This window comes from Bemisia tabaci, chromosome 4, assembly GCF_918797505.1.
Source record: "Bemisia tabaci chromosome 4, PGI_BMITA_v3".
In the NCBI taxonomy this organism is placed as follows: Eukaryota; Metazoa; Arthropoda; class Insecta; order Hemiptera; family Aleyrodidae; genus Bemisia; species Bemisia tabaci.
The window spans coordinates 13,117,165-13,131,743 of NC_092796.1; the positions used below are offsets into that span (position 1 = coordinate 13,117,165).

Genomic DNA, 14,579 nt, shown 5'->3' on the forward strand with positions numbered 1-14,579 from the left:
TTTTTGTGTCAGTTGTCTGTTATTTGAAGCCTCCGGTGACTGAAGGAGATCATAAGACATTTTTGAAAGTAACTGAAATTTTTATAATTTTTGAGCAACACTTGTTTCAAACCTTTGAAAGAAATATCTCTAATTAATTTGCAGCCCCTCTTTATCAGTCAAAACTTTTTATGATGCACAAGACTCGATTTAAATTTGAAACTTGAGGCTCATTTTTCTCAAAATTGTTTTTTCCCTCTTCATTCTCCGGAGGCACCATTCCTCATCTTTCCTCTTAATTTAACCTAAAAAAATGAATGATTCAAGTTATTCTATTTTAATTGGTCACAAAGATGAGCAATGATTTTCCCTAAGCCTACAAGTATAGTGAGAGTTCACTCACCTGTTCTCTATATTCCTTAGGTTGTATTCATAATCGTTCCCGTAGCGCTCAGGCCATAAGAATTACATTGGTTAAGGAGGCCTCACATGACTATGAATACAGCACCTATATCCAGTTAAACTCTCCTTACAGGGATAGGAAACATATGCATGCTGTGGCTGCAACTTTTGAGTCCTCTGACAAAGTAGCAATCCTGCTAATGTATTTGCTCCTTATTTATGTATGAAGAGTTAGGATATATAAATGGACTTTCCATAATGTAAGCAATCCTCTCCATTGCAGCCTTGATTGAGAAAGCTTGGAAGTTTGTTTCAAAGGCACCTAGAGGCACTATCATAATTCTTGGAAGATTCTATGAAAGAAAAGTAACCTTAAAACGCATATCCCTATGGCCTGAAAGAGCTTCATTGTTGATGCATTGTATCAACAGCGTAAGTCCGCAACTTTGTATCTTGGATTGCGATGCTGCAGACTACTAACCTATCATACTTTCTTCTTCAAATAGAAAACTACTGAACAGAAATTCCTATCACTGCCGTGATTTTCCCTCTCTGTGCGAAGAAAACTTCATAGAATTATGTCGGTTTGTTTTTCTTAAGAAAAATGAAGTAGGAGCTAAGATTATCAAACTTGGCAGACGAGATACGTGGTTGCAGACTTACACTGTTGATATGCCTAGAGTATACCTTATGAAACACTTCTGCCAGGCAAGTTAATGGGTTAACCCCTCAACTGGCGCCCCCACAACTAGGAAATGGTGAATTGCACCCAGAAAAAACAGCCATTTGACTTTTTACGTACATTTTATTAGAACTATATAAAGAAAATTTAGACAATTTGTGTACATAAATATAAAAAGACTTCTTATAATATTATAAACTAAACTTCACTATAACAAGAAATGTCAATCAGCCTTTGAGGGCCTTGACAAATAATTTCAATGATAAAAAAAATGAACATAAAAATCAATCAAATAATCTAATAAAGTTTCAATTTTTCAACAATCAAACTGCTGTTAAAAATTCGCATTTGATCTTAACTAGAGGGTTCCTGAAAATTTAAAACCCTGAACACAAATATGCAGCAAAATAAAAAAAAAATGAAGAAAAAAAAGGAGAACACAGAAACGCAAAATACAGGAAAATGATCTCCTACAAAAAAAAAATGAAATATTTTCAACAGCAGAAAAATTCGACGAACAGGAGATTTAAGTAGGCATGTAGATGAGGTCAAGAATTATGTAATTCTAATAATCAAAAGGTAATATTTAATGCATTGCAATTAGATGAATCTTGAACAAAAAATGAAGACTTGAATCGATCTTTGAATCATGGTGATCATTGAGAAAGCAGCTGACTTGTTCACGAAAATTTGAACTCATTTTTTGGTTCATACAGTAGAAAAATCTTACTAGGTAATCTTATAAACTGGCCTGATAAATTTTAATAGGTTTGTACAGAAAAGAGAAGAGTTTTTGAAAAAACGAAAATAGGTGAAGGCAATTCAATTTGAGGAGAACAAGATAGAGAGGGCAAAAAAACGCTCAGAGTTACATACTTGATGAAGGAAGGCTGCTTTTCATTGCAGACTATTAATTCTGTGGTAAATATGTAGCTATTTCTTTGAAAATCACAAACGTATGGGCTTCATTCCAAAATAGTATGTTACTTCTGAAGTACATTCCCTCCTTTCTTTAAAGCTAAAGCACTTTTACAGGTTCAATTTTTCCTAAATTGAAGAAAAAATCCCACTTGAGCGGTTCAATTCAAAAAAGAAATAATTGTTCACATTTCAGGGAGAAACAGTAGGAACGAATAGAACATCGTTCAGGCCCCTGCAAGAGATCTGTTCTTTTACTGATACTCATACTATGACTTAGAAACCAACTTGACAAATTTTCCATTCCAACGTTAGGATGGAAAAGACAGCCTTCAGAGAAGTGGTCAGGATAGTAAGAAATTACCCTATCACCTACGTTTCTCGAATAGATCGTAGCTTATCTTGTCAATCATTTTTTTGGCTATATTAATACTTGAACCCTTTGATCATAGACAGCATAGTAAATCTATAAAAAATTCATAAAAATTAAAAATTGAAAAGGGCAGTATGGCCGATCAATCCTACTCAATATTGGGTTCATTGAGATAAACCAAACCGGGAATTCTTTGGAAATCAGTCTTTTGTCACTGAAATGAGAGAACCTTACCTCAAAATTAGAGTTGTCAAATGAGTTAAAGACTTAGGAACAAAAATGAAAACAAGCTAGATGGATTATTGCAATGAAACGTCAAGGCAAACAAGCACTTGAATGAGATTTATAATTCTGGTTAAACGGAAACTAGTGCAATAAATTATGGCGATGGGACACAGTAATGATTGGCATGGACGTGATTCTCAAAATTGTATTTAAAATATGTTAATTCTTGCTTCAGGGTTGCCGCAGGATAGAGAAAATAAAATTTCCTAACCCGAAAATTTTCCCTGATAAATTAGGGTGAAATTCCTTGACATTTGACTTTGCGCGACGGTTAGAAATTGTTACTTCCAAACCCACACACTCAAAATTTGTTGTTCAAAACATCAGATACATTCTAGAAAGGTGATTCAAGGATTTTTCCCGACACTTCTGTCATCATCTCTGACAATTACTGGTTATCATTGACTTTCTAGAATTCCCTGACATTTCCCTCGTTGTGGCAACCCTGTGGAATAAAATAGGAAAAGGAAGGAACAAGCTGAAAACAAATATTCACAGAGGCATAATTTTACGTCAGTCTTCCTTTAGAAAGCATTGTTATTGAAGTTATAATGGCTGATAAATTAAAACTCGAAACATGATGGTAATTAGGCTGGAGGTAGAGCAGATAGTCTTTTCTTGAACTCTTAAAATTTCACCACCAGCAGACTCTTTTTTTTAACTTCCATTAATTTTAAAATCATATAAAAGTAAAAAGAGAAAACAGTTTTTTAAATAAAATTAACGCGTAAGATGAATTTTGATTGGATTTTTAAAAAATTACATTCACAGCAAAACTTTACGTCTCAACTCAAAGTGAGTGCCTCAATCTATTCTCTACGCATGAAAAAAAGCGAAGCAGTTATATGCTACAAGGAGTAAAAAAGTAGAAAAGTAGAAAATTGAAAAAGCTACAGGTGGCAAAGCAACTTTGTTCTAGAGGTGACGGTGTGCTTAAAAAACTCACGATAGTGAAGAAAACTGAAATTACTGGTTATCTGGAACTACGAGACCTCACCCTTTTCGAAGCCTTGTTTTCCTAGACCCTATACATGACAAAAAATCAGCTTAGCAAACTGCAAAGCGTACCTCATTCAAGTTACTAGAGGTAATTTCTAGAAATATGACTTCATCTGTAAGCGCTACAACTGTTTTCAACCACTATGAGGTTGTTGCAAACTTTTTCTCAAGCTGGACGAATCCATCATGTCTGATGATAAGCTCACTGACCTGTTTTAGAATTCAAGCTTCATTTTACACTGTGCTGGGGACCTTTTCAAAATGCATATTACAGCTGAGAAAAGACGAGGTACAAAAGAGTTATCCTAGTCACTTATCTTAGCGCAAAATTCAAAATGGACTACAACGTTTAAGGCAGATCTTCAAAAGAAAGACAAAGATGTGTTCTTTCTCTTCTGAGACATTGTTGTATATGTTTGATACCTAAGTTCATGCTTTGTGGTTGATCTTCATAAGGAATTTTGCCACTTGACTGTGGTCGTATAGGTCTCATTGAATGATCGAACTGAGCTGACTTCTCTTTTGTTAATTAAATCTTTACTAGAGACAAACGATTGGAAGCTGAAAGCTAAAAAAGACGTACAACACATTAAAAAGTGGCTTGGCCTTAGTGATTCTTAATCGATTTTCAACTTAAAATAAATCGTCTTTTGGCTGTAACAAAAGTTGGCAATAGCCCCAAATTTATCTCAACCACTGCAAGGGCAATTAAGCCAAATTTATTCTCAAGCGCCCAAGTGCCAAAATTCAGGTTTCGAGAAAATCAGAAAAAAGGATACCACCTGAATCAATCTTTTGAGCCCCTTTCCAGTAGATATTCTTCAGCCGCACATACTTTTTGGGCTTAAAAGATTGAGCACACGCCGCATGACATGGTTTTTTCTGCTTTTCTCGAAACTTGGATTTTGGCACTCAGACCCTTAAGAAAAAGATCGGTTTAATTGTAACACTTCAGTGAAGACTGCTTCCTTCAGTATTCAGGTCTAGGAAAACACACCTTAGGCAGAAGAGAGAGGCACTAGGTGTCCATCATAAAATACAAGACTAGAATTTTTGGGGACAGAATTTGTCTGAATCCATGAAATTGGGAAACATTGAGAGATGGAGCTAAAATTTTGACAGTTAAAAATATTGTTCTAAATGGTGGTGAAGGCCACAGATATATATACACATACATATGATTATGGAATAATTTAAAAAAGTCTCAACATTTTTGGGAAGCTGTTCAGTTTCGATGGTAAAGCCATTCATATAATAATCCAAATAATGACTGAGCGAAATTTCAGACTTCACCCTGATTGATGAGTTTGTCAACATTGGAAGACTACTGGTTTTAAATTTAATACAATTAAAATTCAAAACAAAATTGCACCAAAAACCATTGTCTTTTCTTGAATAATTCTAATTATTTTTCCACTTTAGGTTAGAAAATTTGAGCACCAAGCATGAGGCCCCCTTAGAGAAATTCCACGCAATCTTGGATGTGGTAATAGACAAAGAACTGCTTGTAAGCTCATTGCGATAGTTTTACACATCGAAGAATAAAAAGGTGAAAGCAATACGGCAATGTTTAAAAGAAAAGAGCTTTTACATTACATCCCGATTCTTCATTCTCCTCACATATCTATTAGATGCGCTGAATAAGCTGAAATTGCGGCAATGTTTCAAAAGTTTCTAGTCACTTTATGATTGTGGAGAAATATGAATAAGAGTAACTGAACTCTTTCAGACATCATGAATGAACAGCTTCTAGAAAATAGATTGTATTCTGCTTGATGCACCTTCGTAATACATCCTCATAAAAAGCTTAGGGTCAAAAGTTTTCGATACTTACAAATTTACTTTTAAAATTCTATTAAATTCAGACAACAAAGCTAGCACCTGCAAATGAGTTCACTTCTGCTGGTTGCGCACAATACAAAAAACGGGAAGCAATAATGCTTTTTGTATTCCTATCAGTTTCTGACACGATAAAAATATATAAACAGAGACCATAGCAGTCCGCTATTTTGTTTACAATATGATAGGACAGAAGAGACAATGTGAAACAGATGTATCACCAATTAGCCATTCCTGGTTTGTTCAGTGTCATGAAGTAGATTTGACACGATGAATTCCGTTTTGCTGATGAGAAGAACACCTGTAACAAAGTGATTCAGGGAGAAAATTTTATTGCAGTTTGTTGTTTTCAATAAAGCTAATTGTGACTGAAGGGAAGAAACGAATTTTGATCCGTTCCTTTAAACCAATCTATCAACAAATATTTCATTTTTTTTTGGCATTAATCAAATCACGATAGCATGAACGGTAAGAAACTGGTTGAGTTTGATACTACAAAATGTATTAAAAGTTAAGGAGACTTGCACTTTTCTTATAATTATTTATTCAAGTCATCCCTGAAAAGATAACTTTCAGAAACCCTGAAAAATTAAATTTTCATCAAACAGAAAAATGATACATCAATAGATTTCAAAACTTGAGTTGTTCAAAGGACCTTCTCCAATGTTTCTTTCAGGGTTACACTTGCATTTTGGTTTCATAAAATTCCAATTACAGCAAAAATTTAAAGTTGCTTGGTGAACTTAAGATGTGGTGTTCAAGATTAACAACTTTTCCCCAAATGGATCATGTTAAGATGGTTAGTTACACTGATACATTTAAAGTAATGAATTATGCATTTTTATTTGAATAAGTCTGTTGACAGCAAGAGATACAGCCAAATATATATACTCGTAACAGGTAAAATAGCACAAAATCAATAAAACATTAAGAAAATTTGAGATGAAAAGGGACGTTTGCTGCCATAGTGTTTTTGAGAAAATTTCCACTGTTACTATGCTTTTTCTGGAGACGTTTCCCTCTCACTACTAGAGCAGAGTATACTTGCAACAACAAAACCATTCTCAGAAGCCCATAAATACCAACGTAAAGTTGTGGTGTAAATTAGTGTTGTAGGTATTTTCTAAACAAGTCTCCAATGTTGCCATGCTTTTACTGGAAATTCTCTCTTCTGCTTGTATGCTCAATAATTCTTGCATTTGGATGTATTTATGTTGCAAGGGCACCAGCGAGATCAAAATAAAGTATGCGCAGCTATGCATGCATGGATTTGAATGCAACATTCTTCTTTTTTTATTTGATTCATTTTCACATAGTTCTTTTCAGCATAAAGTTGTCCACTGGTAACTTTCATTGAATTTCCTGCAAGGCAGTACAGCAGGAAAATTATTTTGAGGTCTGTATTTGTCGTCAAATTCCCAGAAATTTTTTCTCTATTGCAGGAGTCTTGGGAAACACTAATCCTGCATTCCTAACCTTACAGACAGGAACATAATTAGGACAAAAAGCCTCCTCTGACATTTCTTTCCATAATTTTTAATGATCAACCCATTATTACGTTATTTAATATATTATCACCCGGAAAATATCAAAGCTATAGTTAGCAAATTTTTGAGGAGCGTTCCTCTGAACCTCAATAGCATACCTGAGCGATCTGAGGTTTGGAGAGAATATTTAAACACCCTAAAAAACTATGCAAAAGTTAGAGACTGAAAACATACCTTGTCGTTTCTCTCGCAAAGGAATTTAAGACGTTGAGCTTTCTTGTGCATGAAGACACCATCTAAATGCCCTGTCTCAACACTTCGAATTTCTATTGCTTTGTTGCCCCAGCCCATGATTTGACCAGTTCCAATGTATGCTACCGATGTAGGCATTTCTCCCCATTGTAGAACAATATTTTTGGAGACCTGATAGAAAAGATCAAGACACATGAAAAATAAAACCCTTAATTTTATGACATATTGTACAGCATGCTGAGCTGTACCAAATTTATATTCAACAATGAATCATGAAAAAAGGATGCGGCAAGGATAAGGAAAAACGATTGTTGAAATCTGATTTTTAGCAATCGGATAAGACAAGACTAAGATAAAATGGAATTAAGCAATTAATTGGTTGCAACTCTCTCGAATGTCTCATTTGCTTTGTCATGCTTTTGATGAGTCTTAAAATCGATAAAGATAGTGAGACGCCCAAGATCAATGCAACTGACTGATTGCGTTACTTTATTTTACCCCATGTTATTTTGTCACTAACCATTGTCTCGTCCGATCAACAAACATAAAATTTAAACAATCCCCCTCCTACAATAGATTCATGAGTCAAAATAAGACTTTTCGGAGGTAAGACTTTTATCCCACACCCACCTCCTCTTAAAGGTTCGACTTCCAAGATTTGAGATACAAATGATTTCATCAATCATGATTAATCAACGATTTGATCATTTTAGCAACATTTGAGGGTCGAATTGCATGAAAATCAGAGAGGCAGGAACAGGAAGGAATTTTAAACTGTATTATAATTTTTACCTCAAAAGAGGGCAAGGGTTTGGTGGGGGGGGGGGGAGAGGGGGGTGTCAATTACACAGATATTGATTTGGCCACTTGGATTCTTAGTGGCCTACAAAACTTCTGAAAAATGTCTGGATCCACCATGATAAAAAAAACAAATTTGTCTGAAAGTTTGAATAAGTGTATTTATCAAGGACAAAGCTACTGACCTTTCCGTATGTATTCACATAAACACCTTCATTATCATAACACAAAAGTAGTTGCATTCCATTGGAATTTGGAAGCGCTACGATACAGTGTGGTGTGATTGGACCTTGCGTCTAAAAAAAAAATACAAAGAACCCAAATTTAGTGCAAATGAACAAGAAAAGAGGCTGATATCAACTCTACAGATTTAAAACTTTTATATTCCTGTCCTTGAGCTTAGCATTAAAGAGGCAAATCAGACTCTCTCTTAATTATATACCAAAATAGCAATACACAATTTTGAATTAAGATTGATTGAGTATTGCTCAGCAGAAGGGATCCGCCAGTAAGAAGATGTAAGAATTTAGGAAAAAAACCAATACATCCGTTCCGGCACAATCGTACGTTGCCGTTTTTGACTCCAATTGGTCCGTCGCAAATTTCAAGTAGTGCGAAAACAAGATAAGTATCCTGCAGAAAATTGATCAAAAATAAAAATGGGCACATTGGCAAAGGGAGAAATTCACTCCATGTCTTGATATCAGCGCATATTTCAGCTTCCAGCTTCTATACACTTCAGCAAAAACATCATTTGATGCAGATAAGTCACACTAGTTTCACAACTCCTTGCAAAACTCAAAATGGCCACCATTACACTGTATAGTGGTATAGAAGTGTGTTATAACACAGTTACTCAAATGAAAACAAACAACAAAAGCACTTACACTTATTGAACTTGACTTGAAAAGCAGGAAAGAGAAAATTTGGGAAAATGGGGTTCAGTATGTTTGTTTTCAATAGAAAATCTAAGACACATGATGCCCATGACACTTGACACGTAAGGGCTAATTGAGTTTCTTGTGGAATAGTGAAAATAGAAAATGGGCTGACACATCTGCATCAAATTATTAATCTGATGTATGTAGTAAATTTCTTTTGATGCATGAATCTCAGAAATGCAAAAATTTCTTGTGCAGGTTGTAAGGTAAGGAGTGAGTTTTAGACTGTGCTAATGTGCTCGTTATGATTTTAGAATAATTTTCTATAAGTCACGACTGTTTAACTTGGTAAGATCTTTGAAATGACAATGAAGCTACAGTGCTTCCTGAGTGAGCATCCACAAATGCACAGATGATAGCTCTCCCTTTTAACTGTGCATAAATATGTCGGTACATAATTAGAATGTATTTTCCACTTTCTTGAAAGATATCTGATTGAAAAATGCTCTGAGAGAAGAGTAAAACTATGCATGAGTTTGTCGTTGAGCATGGCTTATTGGCTTGTGTCGCTCTTTCTGGTAGTGTTGATTCTTTTGAGATTAGAGGGAGCTCGGTTGATTTAAAGGTACTTTCACAATTATTTGGAAAGTGACTTACATGTTTAGGAAGATAAATATCATAAACAGATGCAGAGTCCAAATCGACGGCGTGAAATCCATCGGCAGAGCCATAGATGACTTTTAGTCTAGTGCCTTCTTCTACGGTCAGATCAACTAATAGTGGCCTGTGAGCTAGTTCTCCAAATGACTAGAAAAAAGAAAAAATTTAATAGCATGAATAGATTAAAAAGAAAAGTGTGTATTTTCAGCCAAAAATTCTTCTCTCATGGCTTCATTCTCATATTGCACACTATATAAGGGGATGGTTCAGCATCTTCAATGTGTCGCATTCTCTCACAAAATTACAAGGAAGTACAATACAAAGGATTCAAGGGTTGTCAAAAAATACCAATTCTGCATTGCCTGATTTAAAACTCTTTATCTTCATTCTCTAAATTGAAGAGAAACTTTACGCCTCTATTCTTCGCGGCAGAAATTGTGATGAATCTTGAAAACGTCCCTCTTTCTGGTACCTTGCATTGAAGAACCAAAGAAAATGTACAGACCACAGAAAAGAGAAGAACACATGAATTAAATTTTAAATAAAACTATTATGCAAAAGGTTAAAATTAACTCATTTGAAAAAATGTGATGGCTGCCGAAAATGAGACGATGAAGTGTTTTTACTCTTTATTAATTTGAAGTAATGGCATTGAGCTATTTCAAAAGGGCTATCCAAAAAGTGAGCTCCCCGATTTTATATTTTCTAAGCTATGTAAGGTAAATCAAATTAATAAGAATAATTGCAGCAAGCATATTTTCAGCCTTAAGACAAGCCCAAGATTATCAAAATCCATTGGGAGATTTGTGAGAGAACTTTAATTTACTGAGATCATCTAACATTGCCACTTCCCCATCTCCTGGCGTCCTATTGGATTGCACCGAAGTTTCCCAATCTTGACCTTACAAACGACGAGTGCTAAAATAGTGGCGTGACATCTGTGTAAGCAAGGGGAGCATTGTATCCCTTACTTTACTCGGCAAAGTGAATGAAAGATATATATGATTCATTATTGAAAACTTTAAACTTTCAGATTACCAAAATGGGAGAAAGAATGAATAGAGTACAATCTTCCTTCCCTACACATCTTCCCTCAAGGTTAGCACTGATGTTTCACTGTGTGTAATATCCTTCCTCACAGCCTTACAGCCTTCAGTCCAAAGCAAACTGAAGATGTAGTGAAGATGTAGTTGGGGAGTAACTCACAAGCTTAGAAAAAGCGAGAATTGCCTTAGAAAATTTGAGGGCAAAGAAAATTTTGCACCCTTAGTAAGAGAGACAAAAATTGTCTGCCCGTGCTGAGAGAAGCATATGAATTTGATGAAACTACAAAACTTCAGTCACATGAGTGGTTGCATTGTATAAACCAAGATCAGGTTGCCGCTAATTTTTTTATTGGCTCAAGTTTTCATTCACTACATAATCTTGACCTGAGGCGACTTTAATTGTCTCATTTAAATTACAATTTGATTGAAAAAAAGGAGTTATTTTACTATTGTTTGCTAGGCTATTGTATTTCTAGGTATACTTGCACTGTAATTTTTTAGTTTGTTAAAGGTTGGGTCTTATTATCAAGTTACCTCATAAGTTACCGCACATGTCTTCATACTTATTTTTCTCCTTTGTAGATTATGGTTGTGAAGGCTCATGTCCGTTAATTTCTTAATAGATATAAGTAAAAAGGTGCTTACCTTGAAGGCCATAAATTTGTGATACGGTTTGGGCGCCCATGCATAAATTTCAATACTATCCTTGAGAGCAATGACCAGAAATTTGATCCTTTCATACTTGACTATTTTAAAATGCACAGCACCTTGAAGATCACCAACATTTATCCACCCATTTCTACGCTCCACTTGCTGTAACAGATGAAGCAAGAAAGTTTAGCAGAACATTCCGATTAAGAAATCAAGGCTGCTCATTATTGCAAAATAACTATGAGCCTTCTTTTTTGATAGACCGGAAACTTATACAGGATTGAAATGATGAGAGAAAGAAGATATTACTTCCTTTCTGTTGATTATCAAAACATAATGATAAAAAATAATAAATTTTTCGCCAATTTGAGGTGTCCGAGAAAAAGCATACATAGAATTCAGCACTTGAAATTCAATTCATCATTTTCAAAAAGATGTGTTTTATTCTAGACTTTAGATAAGGCTCTCATGAAATTTCAGGGTCAATCTATAGCGACAACAATCTTCCACTTTTGTCTGTGCTTTTAGATACTGTATCATACACATGATACTACATGGGCCACATTAACCCTTTATTGCATAGCGTTGCATGAAAGCAACAAATGGTTTTCAGCTTTATTTCTGTGCTGAAGTATTAAATTGAATCGAAGCAAGAAATGAGTTTTGAGGAACATTTTAAGTCAGATCTCTTTACTTTAAAAAAACCCATAAAAATCGATTCTAACCGACTCTAGTGTCGAAAACATACTGTACAATGTGGATTTTCCCTCCAAAATCAACGAGTAGCTCATGCAACAAAGGGTTAAATAGAAGAACTAGGATGGTCCTTACTTTAGACTATTCTGAAATTTAAAAAAGACACTAGTTCAACGGGCAATTTTTGGTAAATCATAAACAGGAAAAAAATTCTTTTTGAAAAAAAAAAAAATAAAGATTGTGCTATCCGCCCTTCCTTGGAAGTTCAGGCATCACCCGAGCGAAATTGGGCAGAAAGTTTCGTTTGAGCCAAAGCTTGGGCATGAACTAAAGGTCACCGTAGCTTTGAAAATTCGACATTGGTGCACATATTTATAAGTATTTCCTATTAGTGTTGGTGCTTTTCCTATCTGGCGCTCGGAAGCGTTGCATTATTTTATTCTTGTTACTTCTTAACTACAGTATTTTCAGTGATACCTTCCTGTTGTCCGAGGTGCTGACTAGCCTTCAGGCAAGTAACATCTTCTTCCTCAGCCCCTCCCTCCCCCCCAATTCAAAATGTCTGTCTATATTCTCTGACAACTTGCAGAATAAACCGTTTTTACTCAATATTTTTGCTTGAGGTACTGATGTCTTCCTCTGATAATAATTAATGCCATTAATTTGATTAATTTTTATTCTGTTAATTTCATGATAATTTTATGCTTCTTTATCAATTTTCTCACCAAGTTAAGTGTATTAAGAACATACATTATTACAACAACACATACAGCTAACCTAACTTCAAACATAAAGTCAACAATTCCAACAGCAGCGGTCTGGTGACTATTGAGTAGATGCTGCTGCTATCACTTTTCCTTTATGACAAGATCATGGTCACAAACGATTAACAGTTCCTTTCTATCACACTTTCTGGTTCCTTTCCCTGTAGATGGCTTCAAATGTACTTAGAAAAAGAGAAAAACTTACGCCTTCTGTGCGAAGAATTTTTGACTTCAACCAAGAGAGATAGTAGACACGGACTCTATTTTTATTGCCTGAAACAGTGACAAGAATGTTCTGTCCTTCAAGAACTTCCATTTGCTGGAAGCGGCGTCGAGAGATGAGCTGATACACTTTGCCTTGACCACTACGATCTAGTAACACTAATCCATTTTCAGTGCCTATTAGAAGGTTCACGCCTGAAAGATGAGAGATGCTTTATTAATTACCTAAGAGCACAATTGGTGCTCCAATTGGAGCACAACCTTCAATGAGGTTTTTTTTTTTTTTATTATTTTGGGATTGATTTTATAAAAAGAGAACTAACGAAAATGTTCTCGAACAGATTAATAAGATTCACAAAGGATTTCAACAAGGACTTTTGGCTGGATTTTTTGAGATTTTTCTGAGAAAATTAGAGCATGAGTGAAGGTATGCAATACAGCAATTAGATTAAACATATTTCGACTTTGACTATCAATATGAAAATACATAAAATAAAATTTCTTGAATATGATATACTTGGCGAAAGAAAGGAAAGGGGTCTTGAGGATTTCAAGTCAGAACTCACCCCAGAGTGCAGCGCATAGAATCTCACTATTAAAACGCTTCTTATATTTCCGGATTTCAGGTGTGTCTGAGCTTATGTCGTGTGAGGTAGGCGTTACATTGACGTTGACGTGGGACTCGCGCCGGCTGGCGGCACTTGCCCCTGAGCCGGCTCCAAAGCCGAAAGTAAGGAATGAACGTTGCTTCTGTTGGAAAAGAAGAGCGGAGGGGATCGATGACACAGCCGCACGATACTGCAAACAAATTGATTTATAAAAATTAGCTTCTTTTCAAAACTTCAGCAATTGTTTCATAAGTCAATGAATTTTAACCAAGATGCGAATTAGTTGTAAATTAAGTGCAAGAAATTTGCTGTTTACATCAATTCTTTTGTACTGATAAGTTCAATTTAGAGGGGAAAAGTAAGTCAACAATGACACTGGCACAATGTACTGAGGCAGATCCTGCATTTATGAGTCTTGTTCATTAAAAGTTAAGGAATTTATCATTTTTAATATTACTCTGCTACCAGCACTGCAAAAGCTTATCTACAATGAGACATTCTAATCGAAGATACATTTCTCATTCTCTCTTTTTCCCTCCTTCCCTTCTCCACTGTTCCCAAGTTGAAAAATTTTTAAACTCTTCGAACACAACAACCAACACCACCGATCGTTGCTGGAATTAATAAATTTCACATTCTGACAGGATTACCAAACCTACACTCTTCTGACACTGCAAGTAGCTCTATCTACAGGCCTACACCAACACCAGCTGCTAAGGTTTATACTGTTTTCAGACTAAGAAAACCATTTAGCAGTTGATTAGGAATGTGAGGAGCTTAATGATTTTTTCGAGGAACTAACATCACCAAGAAGTCAATGATTTTGAATGAATAGCATCAAATGACATATTACATCTTACTATCACTGGCTGATATTTTAAGGAGCTAGACTTGCAGTTAAAGCATGAATAAAAGCAACTTTTCGCAATGAATATGCAATTTTCAAAAATTGTTCAGTGGAATTCACCAGCAATCGGTCTATGAACCAAAATCAGTGATGAGAGTTGAAGGTAGGTTATTGCTGTTACCTAGGTGTT

At 35.2% G+C, this 14,579-nt stretch overlaps 1 protein-coding gene across 9 annotated transcripts in view; it reads right to left on the bottom strand.

The window, feature by feature from the left end:
• Positions 1–1,166: 1,166 nt before the first annotated feature.
• The window catches only part of msn (serine/threonine-protein kinase msn), a 51,592-nt gene continuing 38,179 nt past the window's right edge, over positions 1,167–14,579 (bottom strand). For 6 of the 9 annotated variants that reach the window (XM_072299359.1, XM_019046041.2, XM_019046043.2 and 3 more), the window contains 7 exons: positions 13,501–13,732; positions 12,918–13,129; positions 11,247–11,414; positions 9,553–9,702; positions 8,200–8,310; positions 7,199–7,387; positions 1,167–5,778 (listed from right to left, as the gene is read on the bottom strand). In XM_072299359.1, the coding sequence (XP_072155460.1) occupies positions 5,695–5,778; positions 7,199–7,387; positions 8,200–8,310; positions 9,553–9,702; positions 11,247–11,414; positions 12,918–13,129; positions 13,501–13,732 (1,146 nt within the window). In that variant the 3' untranslated portion in view covers positions 1,167–5,694. The remainder of the gene's footprint in view (positions 5,779–7,198; positions 7,388–8,199; positions 8,311–9,552; positions 9,703–11,246; positions 11,415–12,917; positions 13,130–13,500; positions 13,733–14,579) is intronic. The other 3 variants (XM_019046044.2, XM_072299360.1, XM_019046045.2) reach the window with 2 other exon arrangements.